At 37.3% G+C, this 18,823-nt stretch overlaps 1 protein-coding gene across 3 annotated transcripts in view; it reads right to left on the bottom strand.

The window, feature by feature from the left end:
* LOC105463927 (PBX homeobox 3) overlaps positions 1 to 18,823 on the bottom strand; it is a 226,566-nt gene that overhangs the window by 17,496 nt on the left and 190,247 nt on the right. For all 3 annotated transcript variants that reach the window (XM_011711363.2, XM_011711365.3, XM_011711364.2), the window contains exon 5: positions 14,973 to 15,108. In XM_011711363.2, coding sequence (XP_011709665.1) covers positions 14,973 to 15,108 — 136 coding nt within the window. The remainder of the gene's footprint in view (positions 1 to 14,972; positions 15,109 to 18,823) is intronic.

Here is an 18,823-nt window from a genome sequence, read left to right as displayed (position 1 = left end):
AATTTTATTGCCATAATGTGCTGACACTCTTACAGTTCAGCTTTGCCCTTTCTCCTCTGCATGATAGACTGATAACTGCTCGTGACATTCACAAAGAGGCTCATCTGCAAAAGTGTATAAAACATCAGCCTTGTGGCCACAGTACATAGAAAATGGATGACACTGTTCAACTCCCTAAAACATGTGCTGAGGGGTGCCTCTAAATTACCACAGACAACATTTACAGTTAAGAGGTTTTTTTTCTTTAAAATTATTTTTCTTATTAGAAAAAAAAATGTGGTAGGTATACAACTTAGTAGTTTTCCTTCCTAGGCTCTATGGAAAGCCTCTTTGACAGATTTTGAAACACTGACATCACAACTGTGGAACTGCCTCCCATCAGCTACGCTGAAAGGTGAAGCCATCTCCCAGGCAACACAGCAGCATCCCAGAATGAATGCACAGAGCACTCCAAATAACGATGGGCCAGACTTTTTGTTCTGACAAGTTTCAGGTAAATCTTATCTCTGTAAATAAAAACATCAACATGCATTCAGTGTCCTATGAAAAGAAATCCTACAGTCACACCTCTTGTTTAAGGGAAACGCTTATTTATTCAAACACCATTCCTCACCACATACCCACTGCAGTTTTCTTTTCTTTTCAAAAATCCAGAAAAATTTCATTTAATTGTTAAAGCGGGTATACCTATCCTCAAAAAGCATAGTAAGCTTTCAATATATATAATTAATTCTCATCAAAAATGAATCTCATGCATTTCTGGAGTAAAGAATACAAAATATATATATATGGTAGGTCCATCAGAGACTAAGAACAGACACACCCTCATGCCCCGCCCTGGATCTCACCTTCAGGGAGCCTGTGAATACTTAGCACGCTAGTTTGCCGGATGTCAGAACCTTTGTTCCCTCTTTCTTTTGGATCCTTTATAAGACTCTGTATGCCCAGCAAGAAAATGTAGGTTGAATGGATGACAACTGGCATTTAATGAACATTCATGAGACGCCAGGCCCTGTACTAGACACTCTTCATACATTATTTCATCAACCCCTGAATCCCCTGAGCAAATTATCGTTATTCTCATTTTATAGATAAAAAATGACTCATTAAATAATTTGCTTAAGGTCACACTGTTACTAAATAGTGCTGGAGCAGAGTCTGAGTGACTTCTCCGCCTTCCTACACAGAATGTACGGTCATCTGAAGTTAAAATACCAGTTTATCAAAATACATGATATGAAAGGACAGCACTGGATGGGTGCGGTGGCTCATGCCTATAATTCCAGCACTTTGAGAGGCCGAGGCAGGAAGATGGTTTGAGCTTAGGAGTTTGAGACTAGCCTGGGAAATATGGTGAAACTCCATCTCTACAAAAAATACAAAAATTAGCCAGGCATGGTGGCTCATGCCTGTAGTCCTAGCTACTTGGGAGGCTGAGTTGGGAGGATCACTTGAGCCCAGGAGGTGGAGGTTGAACTGAATTTTCAGTCTTTTGCTATTATAAAGACTGGAGCAAGAAAAATTGTACATAGATAATGTGTTTGTAGATTAAATTAGAAATGGACCTACTGTGTATGCGTGTGCATATATATATACACACACACGGATATACATGCACATATATACAGATATGTACAGTATATACATACATACACACACCACATACACATTCATGTATATATAATATATATTTAAAGCTATTTCTTTCTAAACATGGCTTTAGCTGTACCCCATGAGTTTTGGTATGTTATCTTTTCACTGTCATTCAGTTATTTTCTAATTTCCATTGTGATTTCTTCATTAACCCAAGGGTTATATTGTTTAATTTCTAAACATATGGAATTTTATTTGGTTATGTTATTTTCTAGTTATCTGTGATTTCTAGTTTAATTCCACTGTAGTCAGAAAACATAGTCTGTTTTAAACTGTTTAAAATTTATTGAGAGGTACTTTGTCCCAGAATATAGTCAACTTTCAAAATGTTCTATAAGTGCTTAAAATTAGAATGTATATTCTGCAGTGGTTGGATGTAGTGTTTCTATATATGTCCATTAGGTCAAGTCTGCTAATTGTTAAAACCTTCTATATCTGTGCTACTCCAAAGTATAGTTCCAGAACCATCAGCATCAGCATAATCTGGGAGCTGTAAATTGCCAGCCCCACTACATACACTTTGAATCAGAACCTCTGGGAATGGGGCCCAGAAATCTATATTCTAAAAGCTCTCCAGATCATTCTTATTTATGTATGCTAAAGTTTAAGAAGCACTGTTTTATGTCCTTACTGACTTATATGTATGTGTCTGCTTGTTCAGTTACAGAAAAGTGTGAAAATCTCCTATAGTGATTTTGAATTTGCCTATTTTTCTTTAAAATTGTATAAGTTTTGCTTTATGTTTTTTGAGCTTCCTTGAAGTGCTCTTTATCTGATATTATTAGATCAACACAAACTTTCTTTTGGCTATTGTGCACATTTACATTTTTTCATACTGCTATACTTTCTATGTCCTTATATTTTAAATATGTCTTTTAGAGAACACATAATTAAGTTTCATTTTTAAATCCTGACTCTATTACTTAGAGTATTAAATTCATTTACTTTAATGTGATTACTGACATATTTAGGTATAAGCCTATCATCTTACTAACTACTTCCTATTTACTTCCTATTTGTCCCACTTACTATGCATTTTTTCTTTTTCCCTTGCCATCTTTTAGACTGCTTATTTTAAAAAAAGGATTCTATGTCTCTGTCTCTCTTTATTAATTTGAAAGCTATATATTCTTTTACTTTTTTTTATGACTACCCTGGAGATTTACACTTTCTCGACTATTCAAGTCCAACATTAATTGGTACTTTTTCACTAATTGGTATTTTTGCCATCTTTTCCAGAAAACGTAAGAGTCTTGGAACAGTTACTCTCCTTTCATAACTTACAAGGCATTATTGTTGTATATTTTAAGTCTATACATACCGTAAGCAAAATAAGACACTATCTGTACTTTAAACAGTACTACTCACTTAGATTTACATACATATTTATCCTTTTCTTTGCTTTTCTACTCCTTCCTGTATCTCCTACCCTGTATCTGTAATCTTTTTATTTCTGTCTGCAGAACACATTTTTTGTATTTCCTTTAGAGAGAAAATGAGAAAAATTATTACAGTTTTTGACTGAAAATGTCTTTATTTCACCTTCACTATCAAAGGACATTTTTGGCAGGTACAGAATTCTAGGCTGACATTTAATCTGACTCATCTCTTTAAAGGTATCACTCTACTGTATTATGTCTTTATTGTTTCAGTTAAGAAATCAGTGGTCATTCAATTGTTGTTTTATTAAAGGCAAACTTACTTTTCCCACTGGCTGCTTTTGTTTCAACCATGTTTAGTGTGGATTCCTATTTATTTATTGTTTGGGGACTGGTGTTGTTCACAAGTCTAGGTCTTGGAATTTGCTATGGGTTTTGGAAAGTTTTCAGTCATTACATTGAAAATATTGCTTCTGACCCATTCTCACATTTGCTTCTGGGGCTCAATCACATGTATATTAGACTTTCTTACTGTATCCTCTATATCTCCTATTCTGTCTCCCAATTTTTCTATCCTATTGTCTCTGTATTCTTCAATACCATTATTTTCTTGTGATTCATCTTCCAGTCCACTAATTTTCCTTTCAGCAATGTCTAATCTTCTTTTAACTCAATCCAATGGGTTCCTAATTTTGATTCTAACATTTTTATTTGACCCTTTTTTTATGGTTTCCAATTCGCTGACAGAATTGTCCAGTTTGTCTTTCCTCCATTATAGACATTAAGCATAGTTATTTTATAGTCCATGTCAGATTCCTTTATTTCCTATACTATGTTGAGTCTGTTTCTATTGTCTGTTGTTTCTGCTGGTTTCTGTACCAGAAACATTGTCATGTTGTCTTGTATAGCTGTTTTTTTCTGATTGTGTGCCCAGTTTTTTTGTTTTCGTGTTTTTTTTTTTTTTTTTTGCTTTGTTTATAGAAACAATTTGAAGTCTAGGATGCTGCTATCTTTCTCCACAAAAAAAATTTTGTATTTGATTTGTCCAAGCACCTATGAATAGCAGCAATCCAATGTCAAGGAATGAGGTATTCTAAGGTAGAATAGCAGATCTTCCATTAGGGTCTATTTCTGATGTGCTCGCTGCTAAGATGTAGCCCTAGCAGTTTAAGTCCTAACCCAAAGCAAAGGGAAAAAGGCAGCATCCTTTAGCAGGTCCTAGACACCAATTCACACCTTTTCACCCCTGAAAAGTTGTCTAAAGCCCTGCTTAAATTCTCAGCCTTTTAGCTACCACCTTAGAATTGGCAATGGAATCAGGGAAATGTCATTTCCCCCAGCCTTATTTTCTTATTATCTGCAGGCTCCCTGGGCAACTTCATCCATTCCCAGGGCCTCAACTAGGAACTTAAGTGAATGACCTCCAAGCTGTATCTTTAACCTTGACCTTTCTTCTAAGTTATATTTCCAAACTGAACATTTCCCAACAGATGCTGAAGGCAATGTGAACCTAGCATAACTGCTGCCAAGATTTAATGTCCCCTCCATCAAACTAGCTTTTCCTTATGTGTTTCCTATATCAGTTAATAATATCACCATCTTCAATAAATGTCTATGTGCTGGACACACTGTGCTAGGCATTTAGAATATAAGGGTGAATAAGATAGTAGTTCTGGCCAAAATCAAGTTTACCATCTATCAGGGGAACAGTATTTAACAAATCATTATTTAGTTACGATCATGGGGAAAAGAAGTTATGAGAATATACAATGGAGGATAGGAACTGGAAGTATCACAGAAAGCCTTCTTGAAGAAATGATATTTGAAGTGAGCTTTGAAGGAGTAGAAATTAATAAGATGTCTGTATGTGTTTGGCAGGGGGCAGGGAGAGACAATTCCAAGCAGGAGAAACTGCATAACAATAATTACTATTATATCTTCACTTACTCTGTGATAGGCACTTTGCCAGGTGCTTTACACATGTTTTATCTTACTGAAACTCCCGTAACCCTAGGAAGTACACGCTATTTTTTTTTTCTTTTTGAGACGGAGCCTCACTCTGTTGCCCAGGTTGGAGTGCAGTGGCATAATCTCGGCTTACTGCAAACTCTGCCTCCTGGATTCAAGCAATTCTCCTGCCTGAGCCTCCTGAGTAGCTAGGACTACAGGTGTTGCACCACCATGCCCGGCTAATTTTTTGTATTTTTAGTAGATACGGGGTTTCACCATGTTGGCCAGGCTAGTATTGAACTCCTGAGCTTGAGCAATCTGCCCGCCTCAGCCTCCCAAAGTGCTGGGATTACAGGTGTGAGCCACCATGCCTGGCCAGTACACGCTATTTTTATCCCAACTACACACATGAGGAAAGGAGGCACACTGAGGTAAAACGACTTGCCCAAGGTCACTGAGCTAATAAACTGGGGAGGAGCTGGGGTTTTAGTTCAGGATTCTCTGAGTCTTCACAGTCTGTAGCCTTAAGTCTTGTAATAAAATCCCTCACCCCCCACATAATAACACAGGCTCCAGACTTATTAAACTGTTTTCCTAACATAACTGTTTTTTGCTTCTGAGTTTCCTCTGCTTAGAATACCCTTTCTCCCAAAGTCTTATTCATCCTTCTCCAGGTTCTACACATCATTTTCTCTAGAAGGTCTTTCCTGATCCTCTCAGTAGAAAGTAAACCCCTCTTTGTACTATATTCCTCACATGGCATCCATTTGTGCCTGTGTGCTTCCTCAGGTAACTTTTATATTCTGTCAGTAACACATCTGTCTGTTTCCCCCAACAAATTCAATACTTCTTGGGGAGAAGAACCCTATCTTACTGACCTTTCTTTGTCACAGTGCCAGGCATAGTGCCTAACATATAGTAGGCACTAAGTACCTATTGAGCAAATTAGGAAAATAGCCAAAAATCCTGGTATTTGATCTAGCCAAAGGTACTTTAAACTTATTTAAACTGTAGTTTCTACTCTCAAAACCCATACTTATTTAGAAAAATGTGTTCTCCACATAGCTGACAGAAGAATTGGGAGAGGAGAGAAATCAAAAGAGAAGAAACAAGGAAAGCCCAGGAGCATCTCTGGAGAAGGTTTCTGGATGCAAACATCAAAGAATCAACAGAAGTGGGAAGTCAGGAGGCTTGAGCGTGGAGCCTGTTCTGACCAGGTGTCTTCACCCTTTGGACTACATTGTCTATCTTCTGTTCACTCCTCCCTATCCGCTGTATACCCTGTCATGGGCCCCAGAAGGCTGCCCTGGGTACCCTCAGGCTTCTGGCCAATAGTAGGCACTGGCAGCAGATGGGAAGGGAAAAGAGTGAGATCACAGTATTTGTTTTCCTGACTCCTGCACTATAAGGCTGCCTTTTCTCAGGTCTCAGTCACTGGCCTTCTCCACACACCTCCTCTGTCTTCAGATCTACTAACCTTGCCCTCATCTCTTCAGGCCAAGTGGGTAACAGAACCAATCACTAGTATTATCCTTTGTGGTTTCCCTACACTGTGTCCACACTATTGTAAATGGTCACTTGCTCAGTGACCTTGGGCAAGTTGTTTTACCTCACTTATAAAGTGTCCTCCAATTATTCCAGTTTGAGTGTGGCATCTGTTTTCTACTGGGACCCTGGCTTATTTATTGACCTATTAGCCTCAAATGCCTCATGGAAGCCAGGCCAACGGAAAGGTTAGACACAGTGCTGAGACTAGCATGAGAAAAACTGGTAAGAATACTCAACTGGAAGGAAGAAGAGAAGGAATAGGTAAAAGAAGGCAAAGGGGACAAAAAATGGAGGAACCACAATTTTGATTACGACTTCTTCCAGGTATAGGGAAACTCCAAAACACTAAATCTAAGCTGGAAATTGTCTCTCTCTCTCTTTTTTTTTTTTTTTTTTTGAGACAGAGTCTCACTCGGTAGCCCAAGCTGGAGTGCAGTGGCATGATGTTGGCTCACTGCAACCTCCACATCCAGGCTCAAGGCACATGCCACCACGCCTGGCTAATTTTTGGTATTTTAGTAGAGACGAGGTTGCCCAGGTAGTTTTGAACTCCTGAGCTCAGGCGATCTGCCCGCCTCAACCTCCCAAAGTGCTGGGATTACAGGTGTGAACCACCATGCCCAGCCGGAAAAATTGTCTCTTTATCCTTTGTTTGGGTATCATATCAACTGCGTGTTAGAGATTTCCTCAAGATAGTCAATTCTAAAATAAATATAATATCTGATATTGCTGGAGCAAGCTTTAAGCACCACACTAATCATGGTGCTGATTGTCTGTAGAGAACAACAACAGCAACAAAAAAATCAGAAGCTTCTCTGTTTTCTTTAAATCTTGCAGATATGCCTCATCTGTACTTGGTGCTACAGCATCCTCAAAGCTCCCATCTTTTTACAACCTGCTCTTTTATTCTCGGCACACTGTTTAATGATGTCCCACCTCCACTGGGATACACAATCAGAGCTTTTAGAACAGAGGGTCTGTAGCTTTCTTTTAAGACATGTGAAAGAATCGTTTTAACAAAATAAGTTGCCTTTTCCTTCAACTTGTTTCTGGTTTACCAACTGCATACTTGCAGTAGAAATCTACTTCTGCCTTCTGTCTACTGCCAAAGCAACTGAAAAGGCTTTTATGTATAGCTGAAAAAAAGTACTGTAATTTGATAGTCATCTTCTTTTTTCCTGCTCTAATTATTATTTTAACGGGCTTCTTCTTATTTTAATAGTTTTTTTAATAAGGAAATCTTACTTACAAATTTTAATTAGCTTACTGAATATTCACTGCTTTGGAATAAGTAGTTTAATGAGTAAAGAGACCTCAGACTACTAACTAGCCTAGAGTCTCTAAAGTAGCTTAGCAGGAAAATGATGCAGCCCTAGTGATATAAGCCAAGGTCCGTACCTCACAAACCAGTACTCTGCAGCCTGGACCCTGGGGATGAATGAATCACATTGCCTCTTGCAGGAAAAAAAGTAAGACTTCAGTTTCTCCCCCTTTATTAAGAATCTCTGTGTAAAAATCCCCAAGTCCCCTACTCACTAAGGCTTGTGACCCCTGTCAAATCACTTAACTTCTCTGAACTTCAGTTTCCTCACCTGAATGGGTGAGATTGTGTTGGTATCTACATTAGACTATTATAAAAGCAGGTCTTATTTGCCACTTTAAGAGCTCTAAAATATGTTGATTGAATGAATAAATGAATGAGTCTTAATGCTGTCACTTAATCTCTCTACCATTTCTGGTTCTCATTTGTTTTTGTTTTTAAATCAATCCTTTCTTTACAGTACATTTCAATTACGGTAGAAATGAAGAATAAGTTAACATTTTTCATTCTAAAAACACCTAGCAGAGAAAATACAGCCAGTTACTCAAATTCAAAATTGGAATTAGGAGAAGAATGAAGTTTTTTATGGCTTAATAACTCAAATAATCAATGTAAATTAGCTCTATTCCAAAAAATAAAATTATACTAATATCTGCTCTACTAATTAAGAGTATGTGACAATTTAAGTATGATTCTCAGTGCATATGACATGTGAAATAGTTTATTCTTTTGTCAATTTTCAGGATGTTAGGTAAAAGGGGAACTCCAGCTTACTTAATCAAAGCAAGTCAAGAAATCAGAAATTTCAAATTCTGGTTTAGCAAATCTCTTTCTCACACATCCTACATCCAACCTATCAGGAAACCCTGTACCTTCACAATTTATCCAGAACCCAGTCACATTTCATCATTTCTATAACAAATACTCACTTGAGTGAACACTCGAGTGTACCCCAACTGATATCTCTGCTTTCCCTTGCCTCCCAGGGTCTAATGTCAGTACAGCTGCCATGGTGATCCTATAAAACTTAAGTCAGATCCATGTCACTCCTCAGTTTCCCATCTCACAGTGAAAGCCCAAGTCATCACCATGGCCTAGAAGGCCCATGAACCATTTATTTCTTCCCCAGCATCTTTAACTTCATCGCCTACTACTTGCTCCCTTGCTTAGGGCACTTCTACCTCAGGGCCTCTGTACTTGCTGTTCCCTCTGCTAGAATGTTCCTCACTGATTATCCACATGACTTGTCTTCATCTCCTTCAATCTAACCAAAAGATACCTCCTCAGGAGGGGCTTTCTTTACCACCCTATTAAAAATTGCATCTTCTAACCCCTTCCCTCCTTTATTCGTCAAGAGTAACTATCACTTCGTAACTATCTTGTTTACTTATCTGTATACTCCCACAAAAATGTAATTCCATGAGGGCAGGCTTGTTTTTGTTTTGTAAGCAAACTCTTTAGTCAAATAAAATAAAAATATACAAAAAAGGGCCACACATCATAGGTAAAGAGTTTAATGAATTTTCATAAAGTGAACATACCCATGGAACTACCACTTAGATCGAGAAATACTTCTTCCTCCTTCCAATCACCATTCCCCCAAAGATAACTATTAATCTGATTTCTAACCCCAAGGTTAATTTTGCTTGTTTTTCTATTTTTTATAAATGAAATCAAGTTGGTTTTTCCATTTTTTATAAATGAAATCAAGCACTTCTTTTACTTAGCATTATGTAGTTACATGTGGTTATAGTTCATTCATTCTCATTGTTAAATAACATTCCAAATATATATAAATATACCACACATAAATATATCATACATAAATATTCCAAATATACATAAATATACCTATTTTCCTATTGATGGACATTTGCATTGTTTCTAGTTTTGGCTATTATGGATACTGTTACTAAGGATATTCCTATAGATATCTTTCAGTGAGTATATGTACACATTTCTATCAGTTAGGACACGGGTCTGTCTGGTTAAGTTCACTGATGTCTCTTTCATCCCTAGCATAGTATTCGGCACATAATCAGCATTATTCAATAAATATTTGTTAAACGAATGGAAACAGTCTTTTTAAATTCTGTTATTTAGATTTAATAACTGACATGAGACTTTCTTGCCTTATATATGCAGGTTTGTAATGCATAATAATTAATCTCTGTAAACCTGCCACTAAAATTAAGAAAGACTATTAGTAACACTGAAACTCCTTGATTGTTCTTTCTTGATCCCATATCATTGGATTCTTCTTTTTTTTTTTTTAGATGGAGTTTTGCTCTTGATGCCCAGGCTGGAGTGCAAAGGCATGATCTCGGCTCACCCCACAACTTCCACCTCCTGGATTCAAGTGATTCTCCTGCCTCAGCCTCCTGAGTAGGTGGGATTACAGGTGTGCACCACCACGCCTGGCTACTTTTTGTATTTTTAGTAGAGGCAAGGTTTCTCCATGTTGGTCAGGCTGGTCTCAAACTCTCGATCTCAGGTGATCCACCCGTCTTGGCCTCCCAAAGTGCTGGGATTACAGGCGTGAGCCACCACACCCGGCCCTTTTTAAATTTTATTATTGCCTTTCTTCCTTTATTTTTAACCATATATAAGTGTCCCCTGACAATATGCTGTTTAGCTTGCTTGGTTTTAAACTTCGTAAAAATGTTATGTTACGTGTATTCTCCAATTTGCATTTTTCACTCAACATGAATTGATACATGTAGATCACTCTTTTTCCACTGCTGTATAGTGTTCTATTGTGGGATTATAACAAAGCATATTTACTCATTTCTCCGGTCTGTGGACAAATGGTTTGTTTCAAATTTTTTGCCATTTCAAACAATGTTACTATGAATGTTCTTACCAGTGTTTCCTGAAATACAGACAAGAGGTATTCTAGAAATTGTGGGTTGAATGGTATATGCATGTTTAAATTTATAAAATAATGTCAGAAGTTTTCCGAAGTGACTATATCAATTTACATCCCTACCACCAATATTATAAGGGCTCCTACTGCTACACATTCTTGGTAGCAGAATGTGCCAAACTAGGAAATGTAAGTTATTTCACTGCAATTTTTAAATCACATTTTCCTGATAGCTAATAAGAATGAGGATCTTTTCATACAATTGACCATTTCTATTTTTTCTTCCATGAAATCCTTCTTTGACTCTCTTGCCTATTTTTGAAATAGGTTTTTTGCCTTTTCTTATTAATTTATAGGCACTCCTTATATTTTATGTTTTAATCCTCTGTTGTTTATACACTTGTAAGTATCTTCTTGCAGTCTGTGGACTGTCCCCACAGTTTAGAAAATATTTTATTTGAAAATAATTTCAAACGTGCAAAAAAGCTGCAACAATAAAAATGACATAAAGAAATATCTGTATATGCCCTTCCCCTATTATTAACATTTTCCCCCATTTGTTTTATCTTTGTGGGCACTCATGTTCTCTCTGTGTGTGTATGTCTGTTCATATACACACATACACACATATACATGCAAACACACATTTTTTTTTTCTGAACATTTGAGGCTAAGTTACATACATCATGGTCCTTTACCCCTAAGTCAGTCAGTGTGTATTTGCTAAGTCTAGAGAGATTCTCTCACATAACCATAGTACAATTATCAATTTCAACTTACTTCAGTAAATTTAACCCAACAATATCCTTTATGGTATGGTTTTCCCTACAGTACAGAATCCAATCTAGGGTAAAGTATTGAAATTACTTGTCATATCTCTTTAGCTTCTTTTAATCTAGAACATTTCCATGGCCTTTCTTGGATGTTTTTAAAGAATAATGCTCCCTCCCCGCTTCTGTCCTCAATAGAACATTCCTCATTTGGGATTTGTCTGGTGTTGTCTTGTGATTAGATTCAGGTTATGTTCTTGGATGAAATACTACACCTAATGTCTGTCTGCTCCTCCTTGGTGATGTTGATTCTGATCACTTGGTCAAGTTTTTGTTCCATTTCTCCACTTTATTATTACTTTTTAAATATCTCTTGCAACTTGTTCTTCATCTAAATTTTCCTCTAGATATAATATCTATTGATAATTATATCTGATCCAATCTTTACTCAATGGTTGTATCATGTTGATGTTTTCAGTCTTTATTAAGTACTTTGATAAACAAAAGTTCTACCACTGAATCTGATATCAATCTTTTCTTTTGTTCCTTACACATTTTATGTCCTGTTTAAGAAATTCTAGCCTGCCCTCACAGCACTAAAGATATTGCCTTACATTTCTTCTGAAGTTTCCCTATTATTATAAGCAGTTGCAGTAAATAATAAATCACAGTTTCATATATTCTACATCTAGTAAAAATAGTATTATTCCAGTTGCCTGTTTTCAGGGGGTTTCAATATTTTTGAAGTTAGTTTTCTCTATGAACAATTTCTGGATTCTAAATTTCATTGTATTTCAGTATGATTTCTCTTTTGAAAGTAGTTAGCCAGGTGCAGTGGTTCATGCTTGTAATCCCAGCACTTTGGGAGGCTGAGGCTGGAGGATCACTTGAGGCCAGGAGTTCAAGACCAGCTTGGACAACAGGGTGAAACCCTGTCTGTACAAAAAAATTAAAAAATTAGCTGGGTGTGGTGGCATGCCTGTAGTCCTAGCAATCAGGAGGCTGAGGCAGGAGGATTGCTTGAGCCCAGGAGTTCAAAGTTACAGTTCAAACATACCCTGCACTGCAGCCTGTGCGACAGAGTGAGACCCTGTCTTAAAAAAAGAAAAAGAAAAAGCAGTTGACCTGTCAGGCCTGGAACAGAAATCCTTTGCTTTCACTTTTTAAAAACTTAAACAAAAGGCCATTAATTTATAAGCATAAAATTTATAAGCATAACCTATTTCTGAAATTCTGTGTTTGAAAGGCTGACCTGGAAGAAACAAGGTCAGAAAGTTTGCTTTTTAGACAAAGTAATAGAGCTATATCTATATTATTTCTACCTCTGTACCTTTTTCTCAGCAATTGCTTAAAAAAAAAATCAAAACATAATAAAGCTATTTTTCCATAGAAAATAAGTGAAATAAATTTAGTAATTAACTATTTTAAAAAACACACACTGGTAAATGGGTTCCTAGCCTATTTTAGAAGTTAAAACTCCCTAGTTCAGAATAGCCAGAAGGAAACCTTTTTATCACTTATTCCACAAGTGTGTACTGAGCACACTCTACACTACTCACAAAGTGTGAAGTACTACAGCTAATGAAAACTCCAGATTTCATTGTTTTTGAAATAGATGATATTAATCTGTGTTATTCTCTAATGGTGCAGATATTATAGAAGTGTTTTTAAAAAAAGAGTGGAAGCAAGAAAATACCTTAAATTCATCCACAAACATTCAAATTCTAAGTCAGAGAGTGGTTGTGAGAACAGGAAAACCAGATGTGGCATCATCATCTGGTGTTTGGCATGAACCTAATCCTTTCATTAATGTTCAGGGAAAAGGCGCTCACCATAAAACCCTACTTGAAACGATTCTTCTTTTAATTTTGTCTTCTCCAGCTAACCCAGCATATCATACTATTCCTCCATATTTCATATGGAAGTAAGTAACCCAGTTTGTAATGTTTTATATAATATATGTCTATGTAAGCTGGTAATTCAAATCAGTTATATTCCATTTCTAACTGCGTACAAAGAAATCAAGATATACCATTTCATAAGAGAAATGACAATAAACCTTGAATGAAATCTTAGTTATGAATCAAAGCTTGCTCTTGAGTTTCTACAGAAAATAATGCCAAAAGAGGAGCTGGAAATCATCTTACACCCAGGCCCTATTCCCTTAAATAACAATGACTTCATACACTGACATGAGACCCTCATTGGAACTTGAAGGGGATCTTGAACTTTATCTACAGCATGAGTATTTATTTAGAAACTACTTATAAAAATGGTTTCATGTGACCCCTAGTGAACACTGAAATTTTTGACAAGGGTCAGCTTTTCCTTAAGTTTCACTACAAAAACTGGTTGGTAAACTGCTGCTTTTGCATGCTATAAAGAAATGCTCTTCAAATGTCATCTATTAACAATAATATGAACATTTAAATAAATTTGTATTTTAGAGGTAATGCTAATAGGATATATTTATGTTCTAAAGAGGTACAGGCGTTTGCTAATTTATTTGTTTCCAATCCTCAGTCCAAATACCAGTCTATTTGACTAAAACTGAATGTATTTTTGTTAGAATATGACAACTAACTTCAGGGTCAGAAATTATTACAAATAAACTTTTTTTTAAAACCCCAAAACCAAAAACCCTGAAAGCATGAATTTAATTCTCGTGTTTAATGGATAACAAGGAAGCAAAGAAATCCCTGGGACTCCAACATTGTAGTATGTTACCAAGAAAGGGCCTGGTGAATTCCTCAAAGCTTTCACCAAAGAGTTATATTAAATTTCCTTTCAGCAACAAAATAAATTGGTTTCTTGCTGGTAGAAGCTTAGGTCAGTCATCTAAATCAGCGAAATCAGGAATACATGCCATTTACTGGAGAGTCACTTAAATGTAAACTGCGTCTCTCCCCATGGCATGTTTATGTCCTCTCTAGAGAAGATTTACACTGGGGAATGGGGGTGGTGGTGGTCTTGATTCCTTGCCACTTAGGGTTTTTAAAAATTATCAAAGGTTGGGCGGGCGCGGTGGATCAAGCCTGTAATCCCAGCACTTTAGGAGGCCAAGACGGGCGGATCACGAGGTCAGGAGATCGAGACCATCCTGGCTAACCTGGTGAAACCCCGTCTCTACTAAAAAAATACAAAAAAAACTAGCCGGGCGAGGTGGCGGGTCCTATAGTCCCAGGTACTCCAGAGACTGAGGCAGAAGAATGGCGTGAACCCGGGAGGCGGAGCTTGCTGTGAGCCAAGATCCGGCCACTGCACTCCAGCCTGGGCGACAGAGAGAGACTCTGTCTCAAAAAAAAAAAAAAAAAAATTATCAAAGGTTTAAAATCTTGCCCAAAACTGTAGAAATATCTACATTTTCTTTGTATCTTTTTTGATGATAGAACATTTGGATATGAAATTTGATTATAACGCCCTGAGGGAGGAATGGGGTTCCTGTATCCACAGGGAACAAGACAGATCCATGGGTCCTTTCTCACCTGTGACACTGTGATGCTGCATTTCTTGGCCAGCTCCTCTTTGGCTTCTTCACTGGGGTAGGGGTTGCTGAGGTGTGAGTAAAAATATTCATTCAAGATTTCTGTGGCCTGTTTACTGAAGTTACGCCTTTTCCGTCTATGATAAGAGTGAAAAAAAAAGAAATGCAGTTACAATCAACATTAACCTAAGAGGGATAGGTTAATTAGGATGATACCAAAAAAGTAGATTTCTCTTTTTAAACATCCTTAAGTTCTAATTTATTTCTATAATATTGTAAGTTATGTTCTAGACATCCTCCAAAGCATTATCCAACTCATTTTAAGATGTAGGATCACTGAGAAAAATACCAGACTATGAAACACAATTAATTGTGCTTCATTCTTCGAGGACCTAATATTTTAGGTATTCAATGAAGATCCAGTGAGAACAAACAAGGTCTATCAGAGAGCTTACAGGGAAGAGGACTGGGCAGAGGAAGAGTTCTGAAACAGAAATATCTTGTCTAAAGGGTTAGAGCAGGTTGGAGCACTGTAAAAGGGAATGTGTGAGATGTGTCTGGAAGGATGGGCAGGGGGCAGATTATAGAAGCTCAGTGGACTCTATAAAATTTTTTGGATTTTATGCTGAGTGCAATAGGAAACTATTAAAGGTTTTAAGTTTCGTGTTTTTAAAAGATCATTCTGATTGCTGAGAATAGTTGGAGGAGGGCATGAAAAGAACTACAAAGCCCATTTTAGGAGATGACTGCACTGGTCAAAATGAAGATGATAGTAACTTGGCACAAGGTGAGAGCAATGAAAATAAGATTCAAGATCTACTTGAAAGGTAAAAGCAATAGGACCTGATGATGTATTGAATGGGAGGAGTGAGTGAGGTAGATAGAGAAGGAAGTTTAGGGGGAAAAAAAATACATCGGGAAGGATTTCTAGGTTTTTCTGCTTAAGCAACTGACTGGACTGGGGTATGATTTTCTTCACTAGGCAAAGAGGAGAGAACAAAAATTTTTCTTTTGTTTTTGTTGGGAAGGGGGCAACAGAATTTCAAAAGATCAAGCATTTATTAACAATATATTTCAAGTAGCAAAAATGTCATTTATATTTGGGTTTTGTTATTAAGATTTTAAAGAATTCCAGCCTGAAAATTATCATTTGTCAGAATTCACTTTCAATTAAGTACCCCAGTAACTAGAAAATACCTTCCCCAGATAATTTTCTTAATACTCTCTTCCAAATAATCTTAATTCTTCTCAACTGTGATATCCCACAGTCAGAAAAGACAAAGTCAGTAGGCTGTTGTAAAGGTATGCACTGTATGAGATTCTTCTAGTCAAAATGATGTCACTCATATGGCAGGTTAAGTATGTCATCTACATTTCAACATTAAGGGAGAGTCAAGGGAGCAAGAAATCTAGGTCTGATCAAAACAACTCAGGTTTTAGTCCTGAAATTTCTTAATTTCAATAATTTTTAGGAGGGTTAAACTATTGTTTTCTGGGAGATGAAGATGAGATTCAAGATCTATTTGGGGATTACAGTCAACAGGATTTGATGATGAACTGGATGGGAAGGTGGTAAGGGAAGACAGGGAAGGAAGGGAACGAGGACAAATACACCAAAAAGGAGGCCAGTTAGCATTTTTGCAGGAGTCATGTGTTGCTTGAAGAGAAAGACAAGGTCCCAAGGTGAGAGCACGTTGAAGAGGTACACTCTGATGAGTAGGTGCATGGGTAAGGTCTAGACTAGATACTGAAAATGCCAAATTTACAGGCATTATCTGACCCATAGACATTATTTGTTGAGACCACACAGTAATTACTTGCTCATAAAAATCTAGGTTTCTGACTTCTTATGAAAAATTGGGATACCAGCCATACTGGGCCCACATTCTTAGAAGGCAGCTCTAGGCTAACGCTGAGTAATAGTGCCCCCTTAGATATGCACCTGCCTGCTCTAACCCTCCTTGTCCCTCCCTGTATCCCTGATCCAGTCACTCTACTCAATTCCACTATATGTAAGCATGTGAGTCTGTGACTCCTAGTATAAAACACGGAGCCCAGGAGCAAGGCCCAGGGTAGATGGGAATAGATGACACAAGTGCATCTCTTTGGGAAATAGGGACGTGTGAAAGGAGGATCAAAAAGAAATATGTCTAGGAAAGCAAAGAGAAGTTTGGCTCACATCACTTTTGCCCAGGGGTGGTTTTTAACAAACATCAAAACACCTCAGAGAACAAACAGAATAGCTCACTGGACATTCTGGCTGTGTCCAAACTACAGCACTTCTACTAGAAGAGGAGACAGACCCACACAAATTTATTCTTAAATGTTTTGCATTGGTGCATGCTTCGTCTTCTCCAATTATGAAGAAAACATGAGCACGGGAAGTCAGAGTGAGCGAGGGAATCATATATCTGACTGAGCATGTTTGCCTAGAGCAGAGCCCCTTGCCTTCTCAGTGCAGAGGGCTTGCTGGGAGGCACTACAAGAATAGATGGAACCAAAGCTCAGTATTTGCATTCACTCGAAGGCACAGGAGAGAACTTGGTCTTACACGTTATTTATTTTTTAGAAAACATCCTGTAGAAAATGCCCATTAAGCATTTCCCCTCAGTTTCACTCCCCCAGGGTTCACCACACTCTAAATGGCTATGCCTCAGGCCAGTGTGCAGTGGCACATCAGTCCAGGCCTGTGTCCCATCAGCATCACAACATTACTAACAGCAATCTCTGCGGGAGAAGAGACTCTGCTCCAAGCTCTGCCACTCTCTCATTCTGGCTCTGCTCACTCTAGGCTGTTAATATACTTTCTCTTCATGGAAGAAAAATAAATTATTTAGGTGTATACATTATGAATGCAGTTATTTAAAAAATAAGCATGCATGTTGACAAGAATGGGAAAGCATCAGCAGAAATAAGGAGAGCAATTATGTTAGAAAATATTCCTTTCTATCAGACATATGTTTTACTATCTTTGTTACATTAGGCTTTTTAATAAAATGTTCAAATTTGACAAGTAATTTTAAAATGTTTTTTGTCTTCTGATACTACCTCTTTAACCCTGATTTGAGCTGTTACAAAGTATTAAGTGGAATTATTCATTCATCTGGCCAGTCAATAAATTATTTTTGATAGCCTCTAACATATAAGTCATTTGCTAGAATTGTGGGGAATGCAAATGTGTAAGTCTTGGCTGTTGCTTTCAATGACACTGTGGCTTACTAAGGGAGAGAAGAAATGTTCATGAAAAACTACAAGAAAAGGGAGTCTACAGGAAGTTCGGTCTGAATAGTTGTATAAACATAGTATAAGTGTTCAAGGGAAGGAAGGGCTAGTTCAGTGGGGTGATTAAGGTGGATTTTCAGAAAAGCGAGCATTTAGACCAGACCTGGAACGATGAGCAAAATCTCACTAGATCCAACAAGTACAAGCACTGGTTCCATTCCGGGCTCCATTCCAGATACCCTCACAGATGATGACTCATTACTGGTAACCAGCTTAGAGAGACGGTTTGTTGTGGGAGCCAGGGAAGTAAGTGGTTAGACTTAGGAAAAGAACGAATTCTAAGCAGTAGAAACATAATTCCATGAAGCATTTCATTTTTGGAAGAAATACAGGAAAGAACAATTTAGTGATATATAAATAAAAACACTGAAAATGTTCAAACTCTGATCTAATAATTCCATTTCTAAGAATTGATCCTTAGGAAATAATCCTAAAGACCAAAAAGGTTTAATCCATGAAGATTTTCATTAAAATGTTAGTTTCAATAAAAATCTATCTAAAATAGTACCCTCTACATTTTCTCTCTCCTTGACTTGCTTTATTTTTCTGCATACCACTTACCACCCTAGT

The sequence above is a fragment of the Macaca nemestrina genome, chromosome 14, assembly GCF_043159975.1.
Source record: "Macaca nemestrina isolate mMacNem1 chromosome 14, mMacNem.hap1, whole genome shotgun sequence".
Classification (NCBI taxonomy): domain Eukaryota; kingdom Metazoa; phylum Chordata; class Mammalia; order Primates; family Cercopithecidae; genus Macaca; species Macaca nemestrina.
The sequence above is the reverse complement of the archived record's forward strand: the minus strand, read 5'-3'. Positions and strand labels throughout refer to the sequence as shown.